General features: G+C 40.1%; 1 protein-coding gene across 6 annotated transcripts in view; it reads left to right on the top strand.

The window, feature by feature from the left end:
* Positions 1-27,705, top strand: part of INTS4 (integrator complex subunit 4) — a 137,332-nt gene that overhangs the window by 61,361 nt on the left and 48,266 nt on the right. For all 6 annotated transcript variants that reach the window (XR_010322498.1, XR_010322497.1, XM_064288739.1 and 3 more), the window contains 5 exons: positions 3,324-3,529; positions 8,969-9,111; positions 12,247-12,362; positions 14,066-14,199; positions 16,115-16,272. Coding sequence is in view for 4 of the 6 variants with exons in the window: in XM_064288739.1 (XP_064144809.1) it covers positions 3,324-3,529; positions 8,969-9,111; positions 12,247-12,362; positions 14,066-14,199; positions 16,115-16,272 (757 nt within the window). In the remaining 2 variants the exon portion in view is untranslated. The remainder of the gene's footprint in view (positions 1-3,323; positions 3,530-8,968; positions 9,112-12,246; positions 12,363-14,065; positions 14,200-16,114; positions 16,273-27,705) is intronic.

Raw genomic sequence — 27,705 nt, 5'->3', positions numbered from 1 at the left:
GTTTCTTCATTTTTTTTAATTCTTTTATCTGATTTTTTTTCAGCTATGTTGGTGTTGATTCCGTGGTCCTCCAGATGTCCCAGTCTGCATTCTAATTGCTCGAGTCTGCTCCTCTGACTTCCTAGTGTGTTGTCTAATTCTGTAATTTTATTGTTAATCTTTTGGATTTCTACATGTTGTCTCTCTATGGATTCTTGCAACTTATTAATTTTTCCACTATGTTCTTGAATAATCTTTTTGAGTTCTTCAACAGTTTTACCAGTGTGTTCCTTGGCTTTTTCTGCAGTTATCCTAATTTCATTTGTGATATCATTAAGCATTCTGTGTATTAGTTTTTTATATTCTGTATCTGATAATTCCAAGATTGTATCTTCATTTGGGAAAGATTTTGATTCTTTTGTTTGGGGGGTTGGAGAAGCTGTCGTGGTCTGCTTCTTTAAGTGGTTTGATATGGATTGTTGTCTCCCGGCCATCACTGGGGAACTAGTTTTTCCAGAAAATCCGCTAAAAAAAATGCAGTCAGATCCCTATCAGAGTTCTCTCTCTGGCTCAGGCTATTCAGATGTTAATGAAGCCGCCTGGGGAGGGTGGGGGAGGGAACAGAGAGATAGGAGAGTAGCACCTCAGAATATAGCCAGAGTTTCTTGTCTTGCTTGGAATGACTATTATATCTGAGATTCCTGCGGGCGCGTCGCCTATGTGTGCTGGCTTTGTGGAGATTGCCCCCGGGGGGTCTGGCCCGCTGGAGTCACGGTCAGATCCTCCGCTTCCAGCCCCACGCCCAGCGTCAAGGCTCCCCTGCTGGAACGGTGCACTCTCGACTCCAAAATCAGTCGCTGCCTCCCGGGGACTTCTTGTCCCTCCAGCCGCGTGGCCGTGCCTCCTCCGAGAACCAGTTGGGCCTCCTCCCGGGGTTAGTTCAGATGGGTGGAGCAGGTCCCCGTGGTTGTGCCGTGAGTGAGTGTCCCGGCTGGGACGCTGTTCTCCCCGCTCCAATACTAGTCGCTGCCTCCTGGGGACTTCTCCTACTGGCTGAGTCCCATGCTGCCCGCGCGACCCGGCTGGTCCCCTTCCCGGGGTTAGTTCGGGGGGGGGAGCAACTCTCCGTGTTTATGCCGTACCTGCGTCCAGTCCAAATCCCTGCGGGACGGTTCCCCGGCTCGGATGCTGCTCTTTCTGCTCCAAGACCAGTCACTGCCTCCCGGGGACTTCTGCTACCGGCTGCGTCCCACGCCGCCTGTGGAACCGGCTGGTCCCCCTTCTGGAGTTAGTTCAGGGGGGTGGAGCAGCTGTCTGTGCTTGTGCCGTACCTGACTGGTACGCTGGCTCCAGGCTCTGGAAACAATCGCTGCTTCCCCGTATTAGTTCGTTCTCCGTCTCTAAATCTGTGTTTGTTGTTCAGGGTTCGTAGATTGTTATGTATGTGATCGATTCACTTGTTTTTCCGTGTCTTTGTTGTAAGAGGGATCCGAGGTAGCGTCTGCCTAGTCTGCCATCTTGGCTCCGCCCCTCCTGTTTAAAACTTTTTGAGGAACTGCCAAATCGTTCTCCACAGTGGCTGCATTTTACATACCCACGAACAATGGATGAGGGTTTCATTTTCTCCGTATCCAAAGCATGTACTCTTTTTTTTTTTTTTTAATTTTTATTGTGCTTTAAGTGAAAGTTTATAAATCAAGTTAGTCTCTCACACAAAAACTTATATACACCTTGCTGCATACTCCCAATTGCTCTCCCCCTAATGAGACAGTCCGCTCCCTCCCTCCACTCTCTCTGTTCATGTCCATTTCACCAGCTTCTAACCCCCTCTACCCTCTCATCTCCCCTCCAGGGAGGAGATGCCAACATAGGCTCAAGTGTCCACCTTATCCAAGAAGCTCACTCCTTACCAGCATCCCTCTCCAACCCATTGTCCAGTTCAATCTCTGTCTGAAGAGTTGGCTTCCGGAACGGTTCCTGTCTTGGGCCAACAGAAGGTCTGGGGACCATGACCACGGGGGTCCTTCTAGTCTCAGTCAGACCATTAAGTTGGTCTTTTTTATGAGAATTTGGGGTCTGCATCCCACTGCTCTCCTGCTGCCTCAGGGGTTCTCTGTTATGTTCCCTGTCAGGGCAGTCGTAGGTTGTTGCCGGGCACCATCTAGCTCTTCTGGTCTCAGGTTGCTACAGTCTCTGGTTTATGTGGCCCTTTCTGTCTCTTGGGCTCATAATTACCTTGTGTCCTTAGTGTTCTTCATTCTCCTTTGCTCCAGGTGGGTTGAGACCAATTGATGCACCTTAGATGGCCGCTTGCCAGTGTTTAAGACCCCATATGCCTCTCTCCAAGGCAAAGCACGTACTCTTAGCCCCTTCATGGTGCTAGCCTAGGAATCAACAGACCTGGGTACAGTCTTATCTCTACCCTCACTCAGTTTGAGGCAAATTAAATCACTTAGCCTTATCTTAGTTCTAAAATGAACATAATATTATCTAGCCTCATTTACTCTTCAGAATAATAATATTGCTTAATAACTGCCTTTAAAAATATAATTTACTGTGTTTACAGCAGAGAACCCCTGAGGGAGCAGGAGAACAGTGGGATGCAGACCCCAAATTCTCATAAAAAGATCAGACTTAATGGTCTGACTGAGACTAGAGGAATCCCGGCGGTCATGGTCCCCAAACCTTCTGTTGGCCCAGGACAGGAACCATTCCCGAAGACAACTCATCAGACATGGAAGGGACTGGACATTGGGTTGGAGAGAGATGCTGACGAAGAGTGAGCTACTTGTATCAGGTGGACATTTGAGACTGTGTTGGCATCTCCTGTCTGGAAGGGAGATAGGAGGGTAGAGAGGGTTAGAAACTGGCAAAATCGTCACGAAAGGAGAGACTGGAAGGAGGGAGCGGGCTGACTCATTAGAGGGAGAGTAAGTGGGAGTATGGAGTAAGGTGTATATAAGCTTATATGTGACAGACTGACTTGATTTGTAAACTTTCACTTAAAGCACAATAAAAATTATTTTAAAAAATATATAATTTACTGTGTTTGGAATAGTGACATAAATAAGAATCTTTGTTTTCAAGAAATTTACTTAATGGAGACAGACATGTGACTCAGTCATATGTCTGAGTAATCAAGATTAAAATCTTATTTCTTGTGACACCAAAGTCTGTGTTGTTAGGTCAACATGAAGGTGGTGGCTGAATCTGTGGACAAGGAGACGATCTCCCAGGGAGAGGTTGTACAGTGAGAATGAAAGACAGGCTGAGGAGGAATGCAGCTTGGATTTTTCCCATGGCTCTTACCTCGATGTACAGTTTTATTTTTCTCCTGTCTCTAGAGGTTCGCATTGCTGCCGTGGAGGCGCTCTGCATGCTCGCCCAGTCTTCACCTTCTTTTGCTGAGAAGTGCCTTGATTTCTTGGTTGACATGTTTAATGATGAAATTGAAGAAGTACGTCTACAGTCCATACATACCATGAGGAAAATCTCTAACAATATCACTCTCCGAGAGGATCAGCTTGACACTGTCCTGGCTGTGTTAGAGGTCAGTATTCCCTGTTTCTCATTTCTTCAAATGTCTACAAAGTGCCTTTGGCCCGGCCTTTTTTTTTTCTTTCTTTTAAATCAGGCATTGTGCTAGCCACTGGGGATACAGCAGTATATACAGCAGTCACAGTTGTGTCTTCTCACTGCTCCCCGCCCCCAAGACGGAGGAGGCTGACTGTTTAAACAGGAAATCTGATTAAAGCATGACATGGCTATGATTGGGAAAGGACAGGGTGCCCTGGGAATACAAAGAAGTATCTAACCTGAATTGGCTAAAGTGAGATTGGGAGGTAGTCAGGGAAGAAAGAAGAAGTGCTGTAGTGGATGCTTGAGGGAGAAGTGTGACTTAATGAGGCATTTGTCTCGTTATTATCATAGAGAGAATCATATACTCAAAGGATTAAAAGAAATTCATTATAATGATAACAGAGTTAAAGAGATGAGAGTTGTGAGAAGTGGCTATAGATAAAGTAGGGGCCAAATAATGAAGAGCTCTTGTCAGCCTTGGGTTTGATTTAATTCTTCTATTGAATCATAGAATGTTATAGCAGGAAGGGATCTTAGGGATTGATTCATTCAATCTGGGGTTTTACAGAGGAAAAAGCAATTTACCCAAGGTTATAGAGCTAATAATGGCTGTGCTAGGATGTGCACATAGATTTGCCTCCCACAATTCTTGAATTATTTTTCTAGATTTTATTTACTAGTGCTGAGGTTTTTAAAAAATGAGATTAGGTTTTGTTTTGTTTTGGTTTGGTTTGTTTTTCAGATATTGTGAAAGGGATAGCGATTTGATCCTTAGCCATTAGTACACTTACTGCACAATTCTGCTCCATGCTTCGCAAAACAGATTGGGTTCTTTGATTTGGAGGTTCCTATCATTCTCTCAGTTGCTTAGCCCTCAATTAAGATTTTTCCTGAATTATACTGTATTTATAATTTTTGATGAAGATAAGTTTTCATTCTGTGCGTTGTTCTCCATAGGAAACCTTTATAACCTAGCCCCTTCTTTCCTTTTTGACTTTCCTTCTCACTGTTCCTCACCCTGAGCTTTATGATGTGGTCACTCCCCTTCACATCATGCTTTTCCTCACTGTTTCCCTTCACTATTGTTTTTTCTCCCCTGCCAGCACGGCTGCCACTTTTCCCCTAGCAGGCTTCTGCTTGTTCTAGGTCCACATTAGGCATTATATCTGGGGAACCTCCCCTGACCACTGCCCTCAGCCCCAGGTAGGCTAAATGCCGCTCCGTATTCCTGTAACACTAATCCTGTAGCATTTATCAGCCTGTGTTCTGATGATCTAGTTCTCTATTTCTCAAGACCGTAACCTTGAATCCTGGCTCTTTTATTTTTTTATTCTGAATGCCTTGCAGTGTCTGTCATAAGTAAGTCCTCAGTAAATGCTTGCTGCATAGCTCAGCTGTATCCTGAGCTATGCTTTGATGTCCAGAATTGATCACAGAATCACAGGTATATGCTGCTACCACCCTGGTCCAATTTGTCATTGTATTGGTTTTTTATTGCTATGTATCAAATTATCGCAAACCCCTGAAACTATTGCCCTGAGATAATCTTTAAACCTTAAACCAAAAATATTCCCTGATATCATCTTAAAACCATAGTTTAGCTAAGAAAGAATGTCTGCCTTGAACATTGTGCTCTTTTGAGGTCTGTCTGTATGGGATCAAATTGACAACAGCAACACAAAAGATTAGATAGGAATCTTAGGAGGCAGTGAGTTTATGAGAATGGGGGTGGGGGGAGGAACAACTCAGAAAAAAAAAACCAAACCCAGTGCTGTCGAGTCGATTCTGACTCATAGCGACCCTGTGGGACAGAGTAGAACTGCCCCATTGAGTTTCCAAGGAGCACCTGGTGGATTTGAACTGCCCACCCTTGGGTTAGCAGCCATAGCACTTAACCACTACACCGCCAGGGTTTCCATACTCAGAAAAGAAGGATGAAAATGGTTGCACAACTCGAATATAATCAATGTCACTGAATCGTACATGTAGAAACTATTGAATTGGTATATGTTTTGCTGTGTATATTCTCAACAACAAAAACAAATAAAATAAATTATTTTTTAAAAAAACAAATAATCAAATTTATTGGCTTAAAAAAACACATACTTATTATCTCACAGTTTCTGTGGGTCAGGAGTCTGGGCACAGTGTAGCTGGGCCCTCTGTTAGGGTCTCACAAAGGTGTAATTAAGGAGCTGGCCAGGCTGCATTGTTATCTGGAGGCTTGACTGGGGAATAATTTGCTTCCAAGCATATTTAGGTTGTAGGCAGAATTAATTACCTTGCAGTTATATGACTGAGGGCCCTGGCTTCTTACTGGCTGTCATCTGGAAGCTGCCCCCAGATTCTAGAGGCTGCCCATGGTTCCCTGACATGTGTCTTTCTTCATAGACAGTTCACAGTTCAAGGCCAGCAGGACAAAAGTCTCTTGGTCCAATCTGTTAAGAAGGAGTCATGTAACATAATGTAATCATGGGAATGACATTGCATCACCGTAATCAAGGGAGTGATGTCCCACCACTGTTGCCATATTCTGTTGGTTAGAAGCAAGTCACAGGTATTACTTAAAGGGAGGGGATTACACAAATTGTGATATCAGGAGGTGGGAATTATTGGGGGGGAGGGGTTACCCCAGAGTCTGTTTGCCACAAACATTATTTGCCACCTAAATTATTTTAATAGGCTCTTAACTGGTTCTACTACTCACCACCCGACCTCTGCCTACAGTGTCTTCTCCACACAGCAATCAGATTGACCCTTTTAAAACTTCAGTCAGATGTGTAAGTCTTCAAAACTCCCCAGTGACTCCCCTATCCTGGAGAAAAAGCCAAAAGTCCTTACAGTGGCCCATAAGCCCTTTGTGACTTAGCCCTCTGCCACTTCTCTGACATCATCACTTACTACTCTTTGCGTATTCTACTCTTCCCACAGTGGCTTCCTTGCTGTTTTTCTACCTCATGGTCTTTGTACTCGCTGTTGCCTTTGATTGTCTTATGTAAAACACCCCATCTATCCCAGCACCCTTTCTCTTAACCTGTTGTATTTTTTCTATATAGCACTTACCACCATCTGACCTATATATATTTACTTTCTTGTCTATTTTTGTCTTCCCATGAGAATGAAGCTCCTGAGAGCAGAATTTTGGTTTAATTACTGCTGTGTCTTTTTTTTTTTTAGTGTCCCTAGTACCTGCCACAGAGTAAGAGCTTGATAAATTTTTGAATGTTTAGTAAGTATTTAATAAATATTGAATGAATGAATGAGTGAATTCTTTAAAGCTCATATGTTGCCTCCTATCAAAAAAAAATTTTTTTTTTTTTATCTTAGTTATCTATAGGGTCACTATGAGTCAGAATCGACTCGACAGCACACAGCAACAACAACAACACACCATCTTATCTAGTGCTGCTGTAATAGAAATAACCACAAGTGGGTAGCTTTAACAAACGGAAATTTATTTTCTCGTAGTTTAGGAGGCTAGAAGTCTGAATTTGGGGTGCTGGTTCTGGGGGAAGGTTCTTTCTCTGTCTGCTCTGGGGGAAGGCGCTTGTCTTTTCAGCTTCTATTCCTAGGTTCCTTGGCAATCACGTGGTGCGTATCCTCCTCTCTGATTGTGCTTACTTGCTTAACCTGCTGTTTTATATCTCAAAAGAGATTTATTTAAGATGTGCCCTACACTAATAACAATATACTGCCTCATAAACGTAACAAAGAAAACTGATTCCCAAATGAGATTATAACCACAGGTATAGGGGTTAGGATTTACAGCATATATTTTTGGGGGACACAGTTCAATTCATAATACCTCCTCTTTCCAACTACCAGAAAATTGAGAGACTCTTCACCCTATACTCCCATTGCAACTTGTACACTCCTCTGTAATAGCAATGATCTGGTTGTTATTTGTCTTCAAGCGTATCTGCCTCTCCTTCTAGATAATGAGTTTCTGGAGAGCAGGAGCCTTGGCTCCTGTTATACTTCCCTTGTATATCTTACACTCCAGCCAAACCAAACTATTATATTTGTAATTTCTTCAGTGTAATTTGTTCTGCCTGTCAAAAATGTAAATGCACAGAGAGATACCAAAAATTAGTGTAATAAAAAAAAAAAGTGTAATAGAATGTATTTATTGTGAGTAGATATGATTCGAATCTGGCAGAGTCACCTGAACATTTCAGTCACCTGAACATTTTGGGTAAGGCACTCCTAAGAGAAGATGGTGAAAGCTGGTATACAGGTCATTGTTATGTTAATTTATCAAGCACATCAAAGCACAGGGCAGGTTACTGAAACAGTCACCTAGGACATGCGATGCATCCTAAAACAGCCTCTACTCAGACCCTGGGGTTCCTGCTTCTCAAACCTGGCTGCACATAATTTTCCGAAAGAACCCGATGCCTAAGGCCAAACAGTCTCCATTAAGCTGCTCGCTAAGCTATTGTTTGACCTGAAGGTGACTTGAGGGCACCAGTACTTCAAGGTTCAAAAGGACACCTAAGGACTGAATTCCGGAAACCCAGAAATTTGGATTCCAGGAGAATCAAAATGATTTTGTCCTCTCATACCTTAGTACATCAGACGGTTCTTCTCAGTGTGCCCACCACCTCTGCCCCATCTGGTGAGTGAATTCCCATTGACTTTTCAGGCATCAGTGAAAGCGTCACTGCTGGTGTGAGCCCTTCTGTGACTCTTCCGGAGTTTTGAACACGGTCCTCCACATTCTCATAGCACCCTGAATTATAATTTGCATATCTGCCACGCACTATACTGTGAGCACCTTGAAATTAGGGACCATATGTACTCATTTTTCCCAGCACTTAACATGGTGTCTGCTCTGAAGCAGAACCTCAACAAATATTTTTTGAATGAAGGAACAGATTAATATTGAATAAAACTTTATTCATGAGGAATATGTTCAGCTGAAGTTAATAGACTGTCTGACTAACAATAGCCTAACATATGATGGTTCATTTTTCTTAAATAATAAGTTCAAAACTAGGCAGTCAAGGAACTGAGGCAGCTGCTCAGCAATATTGAGGAACCTAGCCTTGTCTTTCATACCTTTGGCCTTCCTAGCCCGTTGACTTTTCTTTAATATACCTGTTCCTTTGATAGTAGCAGGAAGGCTATTACACCTTCAGGCATCATGATTAAGTTCCAGGCTGGAAGAAGAAGGAAAGCTGAAAAGCAAAGGGGGCCAAGACTACTGCATCTGTCCCTTTTTTGTTTTTAATCAATAAAATAAAAACTTTCTCAGAAATTTTAGCCAGCAAACTTCTGCATATTTTGTCACATGACTGCCCTGGATGGAAAGTGGTTAGGAGAAGGGGATGGTGGATGGTAAATGGAGGTTGGGTTACCTAACCAACAGTGACTATTATTATTGTTAATAATTTTTTTTTTTTTAAAGGATTCATCCAGAGACATTAGAGAGGCTCTTCATGAACTCTTGTGCTGTACTAATGTTTCAACCAAAGAAGGAATTCATCTTGCACTGGTGGAGCTGCTGAAAAATTTAGCCAAGTACCCTACGGATAGGGACTCCATATGGAAGTAAGGACTTCTCTTTAGTTGTTTTGCTTATTTGCATCCAGAGTCCTATAATATGGTAAATTTTATAATGTTGGCAATATTTGGTGGGATCATCGTAGATGGAGAGTATGTCCCTCAATTTTGAAACTTGATTCAGTTTAACCGAGCAGACTGTCAGCAGTCTGATTCCTAAACTGAATATCACATTTTAATTACTTATTCCTTTTTTCATCCATTCATCCAGCAAATAACCTGTATCTGCTGTGGTAGATGTTGGAGGTGCAGAAATGAGGCGCTTAGGTTTTCTTTGTCTCCTATATAGTGCTAAGCACTCCTTTGCCTGCTTTGCTTTTTGTACAGGATGACAACCACCATCGTAGAGTGGAGGTAGGGCTGGCACTTGATCTACAGCTGGATAGTTACAATCATTTTTTTTCCCTTGGTTACCTCTAGCTTTACACTAGCTTCAATATTGTTCATTTATTGCTATTTGCATAAATGTACTATAAAATGTACTGGCACCTCACATATTTAGATGAGTTTATGTGGAGAGGTCACTTTGTGTATTTTCAAAAAGGTTTTGTTAAATCAGATACCTGAAAGCTGTATTAAAATAAAAACTAAAAATACCAAGAAGGTATTGGTATTGCTCTAGGTAACATTTTTTTATATCTGATTTTCTGTTTTGCCATTTCTTTATGTTTGTTTTGTCCCATTCAACTAAATTCAGTGTACATTTATTGATGGACTTCAAGAAGCACTCAGTCATTTGGTGTGTGGGGTTGAAGTGGGGACAAACATCTATGTCAGTAACTGATGGAAGGGGGCTGTTACCGAGTGTCTCACAGAGCATTCTTCTAGCCTTGAAATAAGATCTGTGGATTATTTGGTGCACTCAGAATATTTCTGTAAGGCTGTCTTTGTTGAATGACTGGGGACAGAAAACTCCTCAACCTTATGGTGCTTCAAAAGATTTTGAATTCACCTATTCTAATTATCGCTTAATTTTTTTTCATCTCTTCCCATGAATGGTGGCTTTTTTTTAGAAATAACAAAGAAGAATGTTATAAGAGAGAAGGAATAGCCACAGTGGCACATTTTTAAGATTTTGCTTAAGATAGGTGCGTAAAAAAGTTTTGAGGGAGGCAGTTTGTTTTGTTTATATATCTTCAGTTTATTTATCAAATTTTTATTGAGCATTTGTTGTAACCCAATCACTGTGTTAGGTGCTGTGGAGATTTAAAAATGGATTCTACTCAGAGACCTAGCCCTCAAATAGCAGGAAGGGAGAGAAGCAGTAAATATGTAGGTAAGGTGCTAGTTAAGACAGTAACAAATAACTATATTTACAAGTCAGAATTGAAGTCTAGCTTTAGAGAAGCCCAGGTGTGTAGGGGCCTATGAAAAGACCTATGAGGGAACCCAATAAGTAGCACTTCTGTCCCTATCCAAATCTTGAATAGAATGAGAGATAAGTGACACCTGGAGGCCAAACGACAACCTGAATGAAGTCCCCTGAGGCACAATGAGTAAAGGGCTGAGAGAAGGCAGAAGACTTTTTAATCAAGGACCTTGTACATAGAAGGAAACATCAGGACTGGGGAAAAGTGTGCTTTCTGAACAAGATCACATACTTTAGAAGAAATGACTTTCATAGCCCATATGTTCATGAATTTGTTCATGGTGTTTGTTTTATTTGTTTTTTGCCAACCTACCAATTCTACAGACCCTGCTGAAGCCTCAACTGTGAGGAACTTTCTTTGATCATAGTATCTCTTCCACTTTTGACAAGTAGAAAGTGGAGTATATGTGTCATTCATTTTACAGTTCTTCTATTTCAAAGGTGATGGTTAGTCGTTGTTGCCTCAGCTAGATTATAAACTCATTGAAGGCAGAGGTTAAGATTTATATTTCTTTTTAGTTCAGTGTACCTCCTAAATTAGAACCTAACAAATAAAAAATAATTAGAATGCATAATTATCAGCAACATGTAGTTCTTTATAGCTTATAAGGGCTTTCCTGTAGTCAAGAAGCTAATATTTATTGAGTTCTTATTATGTGCCAGAAACCATGCTAAGTACTTTACATTCATTATGTCATTTAATCTTTATAACGATTCTATGAAGTAATGATTTTTAATTACATTTTGTAGGTGACAAAACTTACCTGCCCAAGGCCATATAGTTATTAAGTTTCATGTTTCAGATAAAATGTCTCTGGTTTCATAACTTCACCCTGGATATGAGTTAGAATGTTTTTGGCTGCAGGTAACAGAAAATCTGTTTAAAGTGGCTTAAACAATAAGGTCTAATTTCTTTGCATAGCAGGAAGTCAGAGATTGGTTTTGGGATTGGTCATTTAGCAGCTCAACAGTCAGGACTCTAGGTTGATTTCCTGCAGTTCTCTTGGCTTTCTTCTTGTAGTTGCAAGTTGGCTGCCTTAAGACAATATCTAAAGACAGAAAGGAAGGTGCATTCCCTCTCATGTATTTCCTCTCTCTTTCTTTCTTTTCTTTTTTTTGGTCAAGAATACATTCCTGTGAAGCTTCTTAGCTGACTTCCGTCTTGCTTCATTGACCAGAACTGGGTCACTTGACCATCTGAAAACTACTGTTACCCATTGCCGTCAAGTCTATTCCCGCTCATTGCGACCCTATAGGACAGAGTCTAACTGCTCCATAGAGTTACCAAGGATTCAAACTGCTGACCTTTTGGTTAGCAGCTGTAGCACTTAACCACTACACCATCAGGGTTTCTATCTGAAAACTAGTCGCTGGAAAATGAGAATGGGTTTGCCATGATGGGTTTAGACCAGTCATGGTTCAGCCTTCAGGCTGGGCCTACCTTCTCTGAGCACTTTGCTGCCTGCCTGATACCTAGATAAAGTCAGAGTTCTTTTGGCAAGGAAGATGGGGAAATAAATGACTGTTCAATAAATAAGCAAAAATATTTCGCATACCCAGCTCTTTTGTTTTTTTTTAGTCTTCATAATAACCCAGTTTTTAGATGAATTAACTAAGGTCCAAAATAATTGGATGATTTATCTAAAATTAGCAAAAGTGGATGGATTGATAATTTAAACCAGGTTTTCAGATTTTAATTCCTAGTACTTTTTAAAGCACTTCTTAGTGAAATGGGTTCCCTTGTTTTGTTTCAGGTGCTTAAAGTTTCTGGGAAGTCGACATCCAACTCTGGTGCTTCCCCTGGTGCCAGAGCTCCTGAGCACCCACCCGTTTTTTGACACAGCTGAACCAGACATGGATGATCCTGCCTGTATCCTCCGTGCTTAGGACAGAACCTGCTGAATCGGCAGGCCACTTTGGCATCTCTTTCTGCTGTGTAGCTTGAGTGGTCTGAGTTTTATTTTTTCATTTCTTTTATGTAAAAGAGTATGTCCTGAGGAAGACTAGTGGTTTCATTCTTGTTGTCACAGTAATTCATGTTTGTCATTTAGTACTAATAATGATTTGTGCCATTTATTGAGCACCTGCTGTGTTCCACATACTGTTTAAATGTTTTATACATGTTTTCACTGATAGTCCAAAAAACCTTGGAAGGGGGTATTATTTCTAGTTTACAGATGAGGAACCTGAGGTTCCGAGAGGTTAAGTAACTCTTCAAGTAGCAGATCTTGGAAATCAAAGCCAGATTTCTTTGGTTTCAAAGCCTGTGCTCTTTCCCCTATGTCTTACTCTGTACTTAATTTGATCTCCTGCCTGAGGGAAATGATGGACTGAGTTAGGTTGCTTGATTATTCTGCCTCTGATACACGTTCATTGAGTGTGTGAAAGCCATGTGCAGCATGCCAGGCAGATGGATTATTTTCTGGGAATGGGAATAAATTTACATCAATGCATCCACACTGTCCCAGGCTGCCTTGTTTTTCCCCATGTGCAGGTTCTTGGTGAAGTTCAGAAGTATAGATTGAGACACTGGGATCAGCCAAATAACTGCCTTGTTGTAAGGTCACCATTTTATTCTCCCTAAGTTCTATTTGTTTACTTTCATAGTGGGTTTGGAGAACTTTTTAAAATATCTGCATTATTGGTGGACTAATTAATGCCTGACTTTGTGTTTACCTCTAAGAAAGGAACATCCCAGACCTCACCTCTAAAGGTGCAGTACTCTAGCTCCTTGAAATTCACCTCTTCAGAGAGAGGCTTATGGGATAAACGTTGTTACTAATCTTGAAAGACGTATTGAAATACTCTGAAATCTGAAGACCCTTTCACATTAAAAAAAATAATAATAAATAAAAAAATTTTTTTAATGTATGGAAGCCTGTTTTGTTAAGATACTTTTCAGGGTCATTGGAGGATTGTATTATTCAGAAGTTATGTTTGGCTGGAACAGAGATGACCCTGAAATATAGCTTTAACAGTTTACATTGTTTATTTTTCTCTGATATAAAAGAAGTTCAGAGGTAAGCAGTCTGTTGCTGGTATAGCAGCTCCATGTTATTCTTGGGATCCAGGTGCTTTCTGTTTTCCATTCTGCCATTTTTAGTTACCCAAGATTGTTGCTAGAGCTCTGATCATCAGGTCCAAGTTATAGACTGAAGGTTAGAGGATAACATTAGTATTCCATTACTATGAAAGAAGGAAAGAATGGATATTAGATAGACATAGGGATACATACATATAGAAGGTTGAAAGGTATGCTTATCTTTTTATTTCTCCCTGCCTGGTACCAAATTAATTTCCAAAGGGCTTGTGCCAATATATACTTTCATAGGTAATGTATGAGAATTTTCTATCTCATGGTATTCTCAGTAGCATCAACCATTATTTTAAAAAATTTTTGGTAATTGGGGGTGTGAATAGAATGGGAGTGTATCTCTTGTTTGAATTTGCATTTCCTTGATTATTAGAATATCTTTGTCACTTAGTGGGAATTTGTGGGGAGTTGGGGCTTCAGTTTCTGGCCAAACTCAACCTTTTATGCTTCAACATTTACTTAACCTACTGATCTATCAGACATTGCAGTTTTGGTTCTTATTTTCAATGCTGCTAAAACCTGCCCAACGATGCCAGCGTTGTTCTCAGATCACACCTTCAGGCACTATGCCTACCTCCGGGACAGTCTTTCTCATCTTGTTCCTGCTTTGAGGGTATGTTGAAAACATTTTTTGTCCCTGCGTTAGTTTTTTATTTTTGGTGCTTTGTGGTTGTTAAATAGCAGAAAGTAGAATATATATTCTCTGAAACCTCTTTTATTCATTCTTTTTCTCCCTTGGATCCTCTCCCATTTCTTTTGTACTTTTGCTTCTGTATCCTTTACCTTTTAAGAAGCTTTACTTTTAAGTGTCCCTGAGTTATTGATTATGTGATGTTTGGGAAGAAAAAATGAATGTGGACTATACAATCATGTTTTAGACCAAGAATTAGATTGTGTTATATTTCAACAGTTATGTGAACCCATAATTCTGAACAAGTGTTCATTTTTTAATAATAAAACCATTATTTTTAAAACCTAGCACTAATAGAAAAAAGAAAATTTAAAAATGGGCCATAATGATAATAATAGCAAACATTTATTGAATGCTAACTGTGTGCCAGGCACTCTTCTAAGCTCTTTATTTGTATTAACTGATCCCTGTTGAGGTAATGCTAGATGACTTTACTTAGAATATAATAGAATTGTTTAAAATTCTACATATATAAAAATGTGTATATATATAAAACTGTAGGTACAAAATGAAAAGTCAAATCCTTTTTGTCCTTCCCTCCCCATCCCTTTCTTGAAGGCTAACAACTTTTTTTTTTTAATTGCGCTTTAAGTGAAAGTTTACAAATCAAGTCAGTCTCATACAAAAATTTGTAAACACCTTGCTATAATACTCCTAGTTGCTCTCGTCCTAATGAGACAGCACACTTCTTCCCTCCACTCTCCCTTTTCCTGTCCATTCGGCCAGCTTTTGACCCCCTCAGCCCCCTCATCTCCCTTCCAGACCGGAGATGCCCACATAGTCTGATGTGTCTCCTTGATCCAAGAAGCTCACTCTTCACCAGTATCATTTTGTATCCCATAGTCCAGCCCAATCCCTGTATGGAGAGTTGGCTTTGGGAATGGTTCCTGTCTTGGGCTAACAGAAGGTCTGGGGACCATGACCTAGTCTCAGCCAGACCATTAAGTCTGGTCTTTTTACGAGAGTTTGAGATCTGCGTCCCACTGCCCTCCTGCTCACTTAGGGGTTCTCTGTTGTGTTCCCTGTCAGAGCAGTCATTGGTTGTAGGAAGGCTAACAACTTTTAACAATAACATCAATGATTTATAATTATCCTAATATAAAATATTTTTATAGCATATGTAAACTTGGTTGGAAACCCTGGTAGCATAAGTTCTATGGCTGCTAATTAAAAGGTTGGCTGTTTGACTTTACCACGTACTCCTTGGAAACTCTGTGGAGCAGTTCTACCCTATTCTATAGAGTCACTATGAGTCGGAATTGACTCGAAGGCAATGGGTTTATATAAACTTGGTTAAGAGCTACGGCTGCTAACCAAAAGGCTGGCAGTTTGAATCCACCAGGTGCTCCTTGGAAACTCTGTGAGGTAGTTCTACTCTGTCCTGTAGGGTTGCTATGAGTCGGAATCGACTCAGTGGCTACTGGGTTTGTTTTTTTTTTTTGGTTTTTGTATAAACTTATTTGGGAATGAATCTTCATATTTCCATGAAGTGAAATATCAAAGTTTAAAAATATGCATGACAAGAGATTAATTTTAAGTCCCATTCCTATAGTTAAGCTTTTTTTTTTTTTTTCCCCATTTAGCAACAGAAAATACTATTACACAACTCTCTTTTCTTCCCCTGGCAGTCCTGCCTATATTGGACAGACTGTTTTCTCTCTGTCTCTCTCTATCTCTTTCCCACTGAAGCTGGGGAAAAGTTGAAAGGTTTTTTACAGAATCAGCTAACCTTTTTGTGCTTTCCTTGGCTTGGCTCAAGTTTTTTATGGTTTCTTTGTGGTACCAAAAGCTGAGCCACGGAATTTGATGGCACTATAACCTTGCAGTATTTGCTTAGTTACCAGGTAGGAAACTAGTGTCATCAGCTGTTTCCCCCAACATCGTGCCTCATGAAGATCCATCCCAGCAGTTCCTGCAGCAGAGCCTTGAAAGGGTGTACAGCCTTCAGCACCTGGATCCTCAGGGAACTCAGGAGCTGCTAGAGTTCACCATCAGGTGAGGTGATCATTTCTTTCTTTTGACTTAGTAACACTGTTGTTCTGTTCAGCTTGACTGTTATAATTTCTAAGGTTGGTTATTAGGCTTGTTTTTTAACTGTGTTGGCTTACGCTTACACATGGTTTTATGATCTGTTTATATTTGGATTAGATTGTTGATTGAACATATTTAAAAGAAAAGCTCTTTGTGTTCATGACTGGATTGATGATTAGTGGAAAACCAGAAACTGTTTGTAGTTTTTCTTGCCTTGTATATTAGTTAGGATGGGTGACAAAATGATGGTGGCTTAAACAGAATATAAATTTAATTCTCTCTCATCGGCAGTCCAGGGTGGAGATGATCACCAGGGGCCAAGACTCGTTCTTTCTTGTTTCTCTATCATCTGCATCTAGCAGTCTCTCCCTAATAATTCAAACTCTTAACTATATCCTCTGTAGGAAGAAGGACCAGCCAGGAGAAGGGCATCATTTTCACCCCACCCATTTTAAAGATACTTCTGAAAGTTACATATTCCACTTTTACCTGCATCCTATTTACTAGGATTTATGTCATATGGCCATTTCTAGCTGCAAGGAGCTAGGAAATGTAGTCTTTATTATGGGTGATCAGGTGCCTAGTTAACATTTGGTGACTATTACTGAAGAGAAAGGGGAACAGCCAATAGACCCTCCCAGACCTTGTTAAGATGATCTAAATGATAAGGAAAGAAGTGAAACCCATTTGCCTTTAGCAAAAGCAGATTGCTTGCTCTTAAAAAATAAAAAAATATATGGTGTTATTTGTTGCTTGGTTGAGATGTCTTGATTCTGCCCTGAAGGATGTTGGTATCAGACAAATTTAATTAATAATTCTTTTTTTTTTTTTTTAATTTCTATTGTGCTTTAAGTTAAAGTTTACATATCAAGTCAGTCTCATACAAAAATTTATATACGCCTTGCTATATACTCCTAATTGCTCTCCCCCCAATGAGACAGCACTCTCCTTCCCTCTGCTCTCTATTTTCATGTCCATTCGGCCAGCTTCTGACCCCCTCTGCCCTCTCTTCTCCCTTCCAGAGAGGAGAGATGCCCACATAGTCTAATGTGTCTGCTTGATCCAAGAAGCTAACTTTTCACCAGTATCCTTTACTATCCCATAAAAAAAAAAAAAAAAAAAAACTAGTACTATCCCATAGTCTGGTCCAATTCCTGTCTGAAGAGTCAACTTTGGGAATGGTTCCTGTCTTGGGCTAACAGAATGTCTGGGGACCGTGACCTCCGGGGTCCTTCCGATATCAGTCAGACCATTAATGAGAATTTGAGGTCTTCATCCCACTGCTCTCCTGCTCCCTCAGGGGTTCTCTCTTGTGTTCCCTGTCATGGCAGTCATCCGTTGTAGCCGGGCATCTAGTTCTTCTGGTCTCAGACCGATGTAGTCTCTGGTCTCTGTGGCCGTTTTTATCTCTAGGGCTCATAATTACCTTGTGCCTTTGGTGTTCTTCATTCTCCTTTGCTCCAGTTGGGTTGAGACCAATTGATGCATTTTAGATGGCCGCTTGCTAGCATTTTAAGACCCCAGATACTACTCTCCAAAGTGGGATGCAGAATGTTTTCTTAATAGATTTTATTATGCCAGTGGACTCAGATGTCCCCCTGAAACCATGGTCCCCAAACCCCCACCCCGCTACACTGGCCTTCGAAGTATTCAGTTTATTCAGGAAACTTCTTTGCTTTTGGTTTAGTCCGGTTGTGCTGACCTCTCCTGTATTGTGTGTTGTCTTTCCCTTCACCTGAAGTAATTCTTGTCTACTAAGTAGTGAAAACCCCTCTCCCTCCGTCCCCTCTCTCGTAACCAGCAAAGAATATTTTCTTCTCTGTTTAAACTATTTCTTGAGTTCTTATAATAGAGGTCCAATATAATATTTGTCTTTTTGCAACTGACTAATTTCACTCAGCATGCCTTCCAGATTCCTCCATGTTATGAAATGTTTCACGGATTCATCATTGTTCTTTATCAATGCGTAGTATTCCATTGTGTGATCATACCATAATTTATTTATCCATTCATCCTTTGATGGGTACCTTGGTTGCTTCCATCTCTTTGCTGTTATAAACAGTGCTGCAGTGAACATGGGTGTGCATATATCTGTTTGTATAAAGGCTCTTATTTCTCTAGGATATTCCAAGGAGTGGGATTGCTGGATCATATGGTTATTCTATTTCTAGCTTTTTAAGGAAGCACCAAATCTATTTCCAAAGTGGTTGTACCATTTTACATTCCCACCAGCAGTGTATAAATGTTCCAGTCTTTCTACAACCTCTCTAACATTTTTTATTTTGTGTTTTTTGAATTAATACCAGCCTTTTTTTGTTGGAGTAAGATGGAATCTCATTGTAGTTTTGATTTGTATTTCTCTAATAGCTAATGATAGTGAGCATTTCCTCATGTATTTGTTAGCTACCTGAATGTCTTCTTTAGTGAAGTGCCTGTTCATATCCTTTGCCCATTGTTTAATAGGGTTGTCTTTTTGTAATTGAGTTTTTGCAGTATCATGTAGATTTTAGAGATCAGATGCTGATCAGAAATTTCATACCTAAAAACTTTTTCCCAGTCTGTAGGTAATCTTTTTACTCTTTTGGTGAAGTCTTTAGAGAGCATAGGTGTTTGATTTTTAGGAGCTCCGGTTATCTAGTTTTTCTTCTGCATTGTTAGTAATGTTTTATATACTGTTTATGCCATGTATTAGGACTCTTAATGTTGTCCCTGTTTTTTCTTCCATGATCTTTATCGTTTTTAGATTTTATATTTAGGTCCTCGATCCATTTTGAGTTAGTTTTTGTGCATGATGTGAGGAGTGGGTCTTGTTTCATTTTTTTGCAGATGGAAATCCAGATATGCCAGCACCATTTGTTAAAGAGACTATCTTTTCCCCATTTAACTGACTTTGGGCCTTTGTCAAATATCAGCTGCTCATATGTGGATGGATTCTCAATTCTGTTCCATTGGACTATGTATCTGTTATTGTGCCAGTGCCAGGCTGTTTTGACTACTGTGGCTGTATAATAGGTTCTAAAATCAGGTAGAATAAGGCCTCCCACTTTGTTCTTCTTTTTCAGTAATGCTTTACTTATCCAGGGCTCTTTCCCTTCCATATGAAGTTGGTGATTTGTTTCTCCATCTCATTAAAAAATGTGGTTGGAATTTGGATTGGAATTGCATTGTATGTATAGATTGCTTTCGGTAAAATAGACATTTTTACAATGTTAAGTCTTCCTATCCATGAGCAAGGTATGTTTTTCTACTTATATAGGTTTCTTTTGGTTTCTTGCAGTAGTGTCTTTGTAGTTTTCTTTGTATAGGTCTTTTACGTCTCTGGTAAGATTTATTCCTAAGTATTTTATTTTCTTGGGGGCTACTGTAAATGCTATTGATTTGGTGATTTCCTCTTCGATGTTCTTTTTGTTGGTGTGAAGGAATCCAAGTGATTTTTGTATGTTTATGCTGTATCCTGAGACTCAGCTGAACTCTTCTATTAGTTTCAGTAGATTTCTTGAGGATTGTTTAGGGATTCCTGTGTATAGATCCTATCATCTGCAAATAGGGTTACTTCTTCCTTACCAATCTGGTTGCCCTTTATTTCTTTATCTAGCATAATTGCTCTGGCTAGGACCTCCAGCACAGTGTTGAATAAGAGTGGTGATAAAGGCCATCCTCGTCTGGTTCCTGATCTCAAGGGGAATGCTTTCAGACTCTTTCCATTTAGGGTGATACTGGCTTTTGGCTTTGTATAAATGCCCTTTATTATGTTGAGGAATTTTCCTTCTATTCCTGTTTTGCTGAGAGTTTTTATCATGAATGGGTGTTGAACTTTGTCAAATGCCTTTTCTGCATCAGTTGATAAAATCATGGGGTTCTTGTGTTTTGTTTTATTTATATGATGGACTTCATTAGTTGTTTTTCTAATGTTGAACCATCCCTGCATACCTGGTATGAATCCCACTTGGTCATGGTGACTGATTTTTTTTGGATATGTTATTGAATTCTAGTGACTAGAATTTCGTTGAGGATTTTTGTGCCTAAGTTCATGAGGGACATAGGTCTGTAATTTTCTTTTTTTGTGGTGTCTTTACCTGGGTTTGGTATCAGGGATATGTTGGTTTCATAGAATGAGTTTGGGAGTATTCTGTCCTTTTCTATGCCCTGAAATACCTTTAGTAGTAGTGGTGTTAACTCTTCTCTGAAGGTTTGGTAGAACTCTGCAGTGAAGCCATCTGGGCCAGGGCTTTTTATTGTTGGGAGTTTTCGAGTACCTTTTCAATCTCTTCTTTTGTTATGGGCTTATTTAGTTGTTCTACCTCTGTTTGTGTTAGTTTTGGTAGGTAGTTTGTTTCTAGAAATTCATCCATTTTTTCTAGGTTTTCAAATTTCTTAGAGTACAATTTTTTGTAGTAGTCTGTTACGATTCTTTTAATTTCATTTGGATTTGTTACAATGTCACCCATCTTATTTTTGATTTGGGTTATTTGCTTCCTCTCCTGTTTTTCTTTTGTCAGTTTGGCCAGTGGTTCATCAAATCTGTTAATTTTTTCAAAGAACCAGCTTTTGGTCTTGTTAACTCTTTCAGTTGTTTTTCTGTTTTCTATTTCATTTAATTCCACTCTAATTTTTATTATTTGCCTTCTTCTGGTGCCCGAGAGTTTCTTTTGTTGCTCTCTTTCTTTTTGTTCAAGTCGTATGGATAATTCTTTGATTTTGGCCCTTTGTTCATTTTGTATATGTGAATTCATTGATATAAATTGACCTCTGAGCGCTGCTTTAAGCTGTGTCCCAAAGGTTCTCACAGGAAGTATTTTCATTCTCTTTGGATTCTATGAGTTTCTTTATTCCATCCTCAATGTCTTCTACAATCCAGTCTTTTTTGAGCAGGGTATTGTTCAGTTTCCAAGTGTTTGATTTCTTTTTCTTGTTTTTTCTGTTATGGATTTCCACTTTTATGGCCTTAAGGTCAGAGAAGATACTTTGTAATACTTCAGTGTTTTGGGTTTTGTTGAGGCTTGCTGTATGACCTAACGTGGTCTATTCTAGAGAATGTTCCATGTGTGTTGGAAAAGAAAGTATACTTGGCTGCTGTTAGGTGGAGTGTTCTGTATAAGTCTATGAGGTCAAGTTGGTTGATTGTGGCATTTAGATCTTCTGCGTCTTTATTGAGCTTCTTTCTGGATGTTCTCCCCTTCACTGAAAGCGGTGTGTTGAAGTCTCCTATGATAATTGTGGAGCTGTCTGTTTCACTTTTCAATCCTGTTAGAGTTTGTTTTATGTATCTTGCAGCCCTGTCACTGGGTGCATAAATATTTAAATATGGTTATATCCTCCTGGTATATTGTCCCTTTCATCATTATATAGTGTCCTTCCTTATCCTTTGTAGTGGATTTAACTTTAAAGTCTATTTTTTCAGAAATTAATATTGGCAGTCTTGGTCTTTTTTGGTTGTTGTTTGGTTAATATATTTTTTTCAATCCTTTGAGTTTAGTTTGTGCCTCTAACATGTGTCTCTTGTAGGCAGCATATAGATCGATCATGTTTTTTTTTATCCATTCTGCCACTCTCTGTCTCTTTATTGGTACATTTAGTACATTTACATTCAGAGTAATTATGGATAGGTGTGAGTTCAGTGCTGTCATTTTAATACCTTTTTTTGTGTGTTGTTGACAGTTTCTTTTTCCCACTTAATTTTTTGTGCCGAGTAGTTTATATATTGTCTTTTTCTCATATTCATTGTTGTTGATTTTGTTTCTGCTGAGTCTCTATTTTTTTCTTGAATTTTATTTTGATGAAAAGGATTGTTAGTCTCCTTTGTGGTTGCCTTAATATTTACCCCTAGTTTTCTCAGTTTAAATCTAAATTTTATTTCTATATATCGCCTTGTCTTCCTCTCCATATGAAAGATCTATGACTATATTTCTTAAAAAATTAGTCCCTCTTTATTATTTTAATGTTTTCTTCTTTTACATAATGATATTGCTGTTTCCCTGTTTTGACTGTTTTTTATCTTGATTTATTTTTGTGATTTCCCTATTAGGGTTGACATCTGATTGCTCTGTCCAGCGTTCTAGTCTTGGATTGATATCTGATATTATTGATTTTCTAACCAAAGAACTCCCTTTAGTATTTCTTGTACTTTTGATTTGGTTTTTACAAATTCCCTAAACTTCTGTTTATCTGGAAATGTCCTAATTTTGCCTTCGTATTTGAGAGATAGTTTTGCTGGGTATATGATTATTGGATGGCAATTTTTTTCCTTCAATGCTGTGTATAAGTCATCCCATTGCCTTCTTGCCTGCATGGTTTCCGCCAAGTACTCTGAACTTATTGACTGTCCTTTGTAGGCAATTTTTCACTTATCCCTAGCTGCTCTTAAAAATCTCTCTTTATCTTTGGTTTTGGAAAATTTCGTTATCATATGTCTTCGTGACTTTCTTTTAAGATCTACCTTATGTGGAGTTTGGTGAGCATCTTGGGTAGATATCTTCTCATCTTTCGTGATAGCAGGGAAGTTTTCTGCCAACAAATCTTCAACAATTCTCTCTGTATTTTCTATTATCCCTCCCTGTTCTGGTACTCCAGTCACTCATAGGTTATTTCTCTTGATAGAGTCCCATATGATTCTTAGGGTTTTTTCATTTTTTTTTTTAATTCTTTTAACTGATTTTTCTTCAAATATATTGGTGCCAAGTTCTTCGTCTTCAGTCTCACCAACTCTGCCTCCCAATTGCTCAGTTCTGCGCCTCCGACTTTCTACTGAGTTGTCTACTTCTGTAATTTTATTGTTAATCTTTTGAATTTCTGATTGGTGTCTCTCTACGGATTCTTGTAGCTTATTAAATTTTTCATTATGTTCTTGAAATACCTTTTTAATTTCTTCACCTGCTTTATCTGTGTGTTCCTTGGCTTGTTCTGTGTATTGCCTTATCTCCTTCCTGATCGCTTTCCTGATGTCTTGAAGAGTTCTGTATATTAATCTTCTATATTCTGCATCTGGCAATTCCCGGAAGGCAACTTCATCCAGAAGATCCCTTGATTCTTTGTTCTGAGAGCTTGTTGAAGCAATCATGGTCTGATTCTTTATGTGATTTGATATTGACTGTTGTCTCCAACCCATTTATAAGTTATTGTATTAGTTTATTTCATGTTTACTTACTGTATCCTAGCTTCTTACTTTGTTTTGTTTTGATGTGCCCAGATGGGTTGCTTGAGTGAGCTAGCTTAATTATTTTCACTTTTGAAGCTCTAATGTCATGTCACCACATGGCTAGAGCTCTTTTCAGGTATATCATCGTAGGAGTGCATTCCCTTTTCTTGTATGGATTCATCTCAGGTGTCCAGGTAGCTGGTCATCAAGTGTGTGGTACAGGTTCTGTCCTACCGTCTTAGAGGAGTAGGGGTGATTGGTGTAGGTACCAGTATCTGGTTGTAGCAGGGGGTCACCTTCTGAACAAGGCAAGGGTTGACAGTTGTCCCCTGAGTGTCTGTGAGTAAAACGTGTCCCTGTTGCCTAGAGCACATAGTTGGTTGTGTTCGCAGACGGACCACGGGCACCCAGTGTTTTTGGTTCCAAGGACTGATAGGTACCAGTTATCCTTGGGCCCCTGTCGTGGGTAGTTGGGTGACCTGAGTGTAGCTACCAGTCCTTGGGCCTCTTATGTGGGTAGCTGAGAACCCTCCCTGTTTCAAAGGCAAAGTGGTATCAAACATCAAATACCCACCTCTCTACTGCACAGCTGAAATAGTTGCTGTCTGTGAACAAGGTCCTATTCTTTTGAAATATGCCCACTCAGGTCCATGCAGGTGGGAAAGGTATCAAAGCCCACGGACCGTTTATGCATTGACAGGAGCCGCTTCTCTCCTGAGCTCCCCAGGTTAGTGGACCTGGCAGATTATCTTTTCCCCCAATTGTGAATTTATTCCTTTTACAAGGCTGGGAGAATGGATCAGGGCACTCAGCAGGGGGTATCTCAGGCCCAGGGAAATCAACAGCTGCTGAAGCTGGCCTAGGAGCAGGGGGTGCGGTGAAATATACGCACGTACTTAGCTTTTGCCGATAGTCCTGTTCTTCTTTGGTTCCAGAGGTTTGAGTAGGCTATGCTACAGCCAAATGCTACCACCAGCCCACAGTAGTCGCTCCTGGGAATGGTGTCTGAGGGTTCCTGATGATTCAGGTCCGACAGCTGCTCTCCACTTCTGAACTGTCTCTCCCTCCTCCTGCCGCTCAGTCCATTTTCTAACCTTGCCTTTGATGTTCAGGGCTCCCCGCTTGTCATAAGTATAATCGTTTCACTTTTTTTTCAGCTCTTTGTTGTAAGAGGGATCACTGGAAGCGTCTGACTCCTCTGCTGTCTTGGCCCCGCCTCCTCAGTTAATAATACTTAATGGGTGATTCCATTACATACAGTGAGAAATAAGCTCTGAGTTAGATGGAGATCAGTTAGAGAGGATTCAGTCCTTTGAGAGCCCATATAGGGTTGATAGACATATATAAAGAATTATGATGGTTGGATAACAGTGCTGTAGAGTTTACTCATGCTTTCCTGACTATGACTGCATGTCATCATGATATGAAGGAGTCCAACTGAACCATCCTCCAGGCCATGTTTCCACATCATATTAACATCGTGTCATGTAATTTCATGTCATATCATCCTTTCATCTATTCATTGATTTAGCAACATTAACTGAGTATTTACTAGGCCAGATGCTGAAAGCAGAGAGAAGTATGATGTGGCCTTTCTTCTCAAGGTACTCACTGTGTGTTCCAGGACACAGAGAAGAAAATCAATGATGTGGTGAGTGCTACAGTGGAGAGAGGCATAGATGCTGAGGAAAACAGATGAAAGTCCCTGCCCCATTAGGAAAGGTGAGGGAAACTTTGCAAAGGAGGTGACACCTTAGCCAGTGTGGAATGGTGATTAAGTAAGTTCACTTGGTAGTCCAGGTGTAGAACACAATTCCAAGTGCAGCAAACATCTGAAGAGCCAGGAGAAATGAGGGAGAATGTCCTCCTCGCAGAACTGTGATGGTGTAGTCTAGAGATTCAGTGAATGGGTCTTTGAAATCAGACTAATCTGCATTCAAGTCTGAGCTCCACCACCTAATTGTGATTTGATCTTAGAAAAGCTTATTGCTCAAGGTTCATCTATAGAAAACAAAATAGACTTTTAACTAATGTAATCAGAAAGAAATTTATTACTGGATATTAAATGGCTTGCATAATTGTTATTAAGACTGAAGAAAGAGACTAGTTTGAATTTTCAGGAATGATTCACAGAGCCATACCACTGAACTGGGCCACCAAAGAAGTTTCTGTTCCTGCCATGTTCGGGAAGCTGCATATTGAGTTGGGATGCCACGAGTAAAGCTACTAGACCAGACCATGTCTTGTACTCTGCCTCTTTTCCCACTTAACTTTGTTCCCCATGTAAAACTGGAACCTAGCTCAAGGGAGTCTGAGAAATACAGTTTTTAACTTTTAACCTTTGCAATATAGGAAGATGCATCTGATGAAGACTGGAATAGATGTGAGTGAGCCAAATCCACAGTATATGTACCACCAATACCAACCTGCTCTGAGCCCTAGTTTAGTCACCAAAAAAACTTGATGACTCACTGGGTACAGGGGTAGGAGTGATGAACCAGGAAAAGTAAAGAATGACTCTCAGGGTGTTGGCCTGGATGGCTTGGTGGTCTGATAATTTACTAGTTGCCGTCGAATCATTTCTGACCACATGTGCGTCAGGGTAAAACTGTGCTCCCTAGAGTTTTCAATGGCTGATTTTTTTCAGAGGTACTTCTGGGTGGACTTGAACCTCCATCCTTTTTGTTGGCAGTATGAATGGTTTAGCACCGCTCAGGACCCCTGGTGTTAAACCATTCATATAGACTGTCCTGCTACAGGGTCAGGGTTTCTTACGTAGCAGAGCAGCTTCCTTGCTGTGGTCTATGTTGGTCCCTGACGCAAGAGTTTCTAAAAAAAAATAATAAATTTAAAACAAATATTTAAATTTCTTTTTTTAGTTTTTATTGTGCGTTAAGTGAAAGTTTACAAATCAAGTCAGTCTCATACAAAAACTTATACACACCTTATTATATACTCCTAATTGCTCTCCCCCAATGAGACAGTAGACTCTTTCCCTCGATTCTCTATTTTTGTGTCCATTCGGCCAGCTTCTGATCCCCTCTGCTCTCTCATCTCCCCCCCAGACAGGAGGTGCCAACATGGCCTCATGTGTCTACTTGATCCAAGAAGCTCATTCTTCTCCAGTATCATTTTCTATCCCATAATCTAGTCCAATCCCCGTATGAAGAGTTGGGTTTGGGAATGGCTTCTGTCTTGGGCTAACAGAAGGTCTGGAGACCATAACCTCCAGGGATCTTCTAGTCTCAGTCAGACCATTAAGTCTGGTCTCTTTATGAGAATTCGTGGTCTGCATCCCATAGCTCTCCTGCTCCCCCAGGGCCTCTCCGTTGCACTCCCTGTCAGGGCTGTCATCAGTTATAGCCGGACACTATCTAGCTCTCCTGGTCTCGGGCTGATGCAGTCTCTGACTTATGTGGTCCTTTCTGTCTCTTGGGCTCATAATTACCCTGTATCTTTGATGTTCTTCATTCTCCTTTGCTCCAGGTGAGTTGAGACCCATTGGTACATCTTAGATGGCCACTTGCTAGCGTTTAAGACCCCAGACACCACTCTTCAAAGTGGGATGCAGAATGTTTTCTTAATAGATTTTATTATGCCAGTGGACTTAGATGTCCTCTGAAACCATGGTCCCCAAACCCCCACCCCTGCTACGCTGGCCTTCAAAGCGTTCAGTTTATTCAGGAAACTTCTTTGCTTTTGGTTTAGTCCAGTTGTGCTGACCTCGCCTGTATTAAAATTTTTGAAAAGATTAAAGAAAGGAAAGTTTAAGTGATACACAAGCATAACGATTTGTTCTCTTTCCAATGTGCATTCCGTGACACACTTGGTATTATTGAGTGCCTGCTCTGCACCAGGAATGATGTGCTAAGCTAGCGTTTAGCAAACCACAGCTTAAGAACCAAATTTGGCCTGCTGCCTGTTTTTGTAAATAACATTCACTCGAAGTACAGCCACACTCATTTATTTAGTTATTGTTGATGGTTGCTTTCATGCTGCAGTGGCCATATAGACTGCAAAGCCTAAAATATTTACTCTCTGGCCCTTTACAAAAAAAATTTGCTGAGCCCTGCTCTAAGCCATGGGCAAGCCACAGCTTTGTAAGCCAAGGTTCCTGTCTTCTTCATACCTCCTGTGAAGTAATGTTTAAATCACATTTTATCTCTTTTGCTCCCCCACCAAAATGCCTAGTTTTGGAGGCTGCTATCTGAGGTTGTTGGCCCTGAGCCCAGGAAAATAAACTCTACTTCCTTACTCAGCTC

This window comes from Loxodonta africana, chromosome 7 (genome assembly GCF_030014295.1).
Source record: "Loxodonta africana isolate mLoxAfr1 chromosome 7, mLoxAfr1.hap2, whole genome shotgun sequence".
NCBI classification, from domain to species: Eukaryota; Metazoa; Chordata; class Mammalia; order Proboscidea; family Elephantidae; genus Loxodonta; species Loxodonta africana.
The sequence above is the reverse complement of the archived record's forward strand: the minus strand, read 5'-3'. Positions and strand labels throughout refer to the sequence as shown.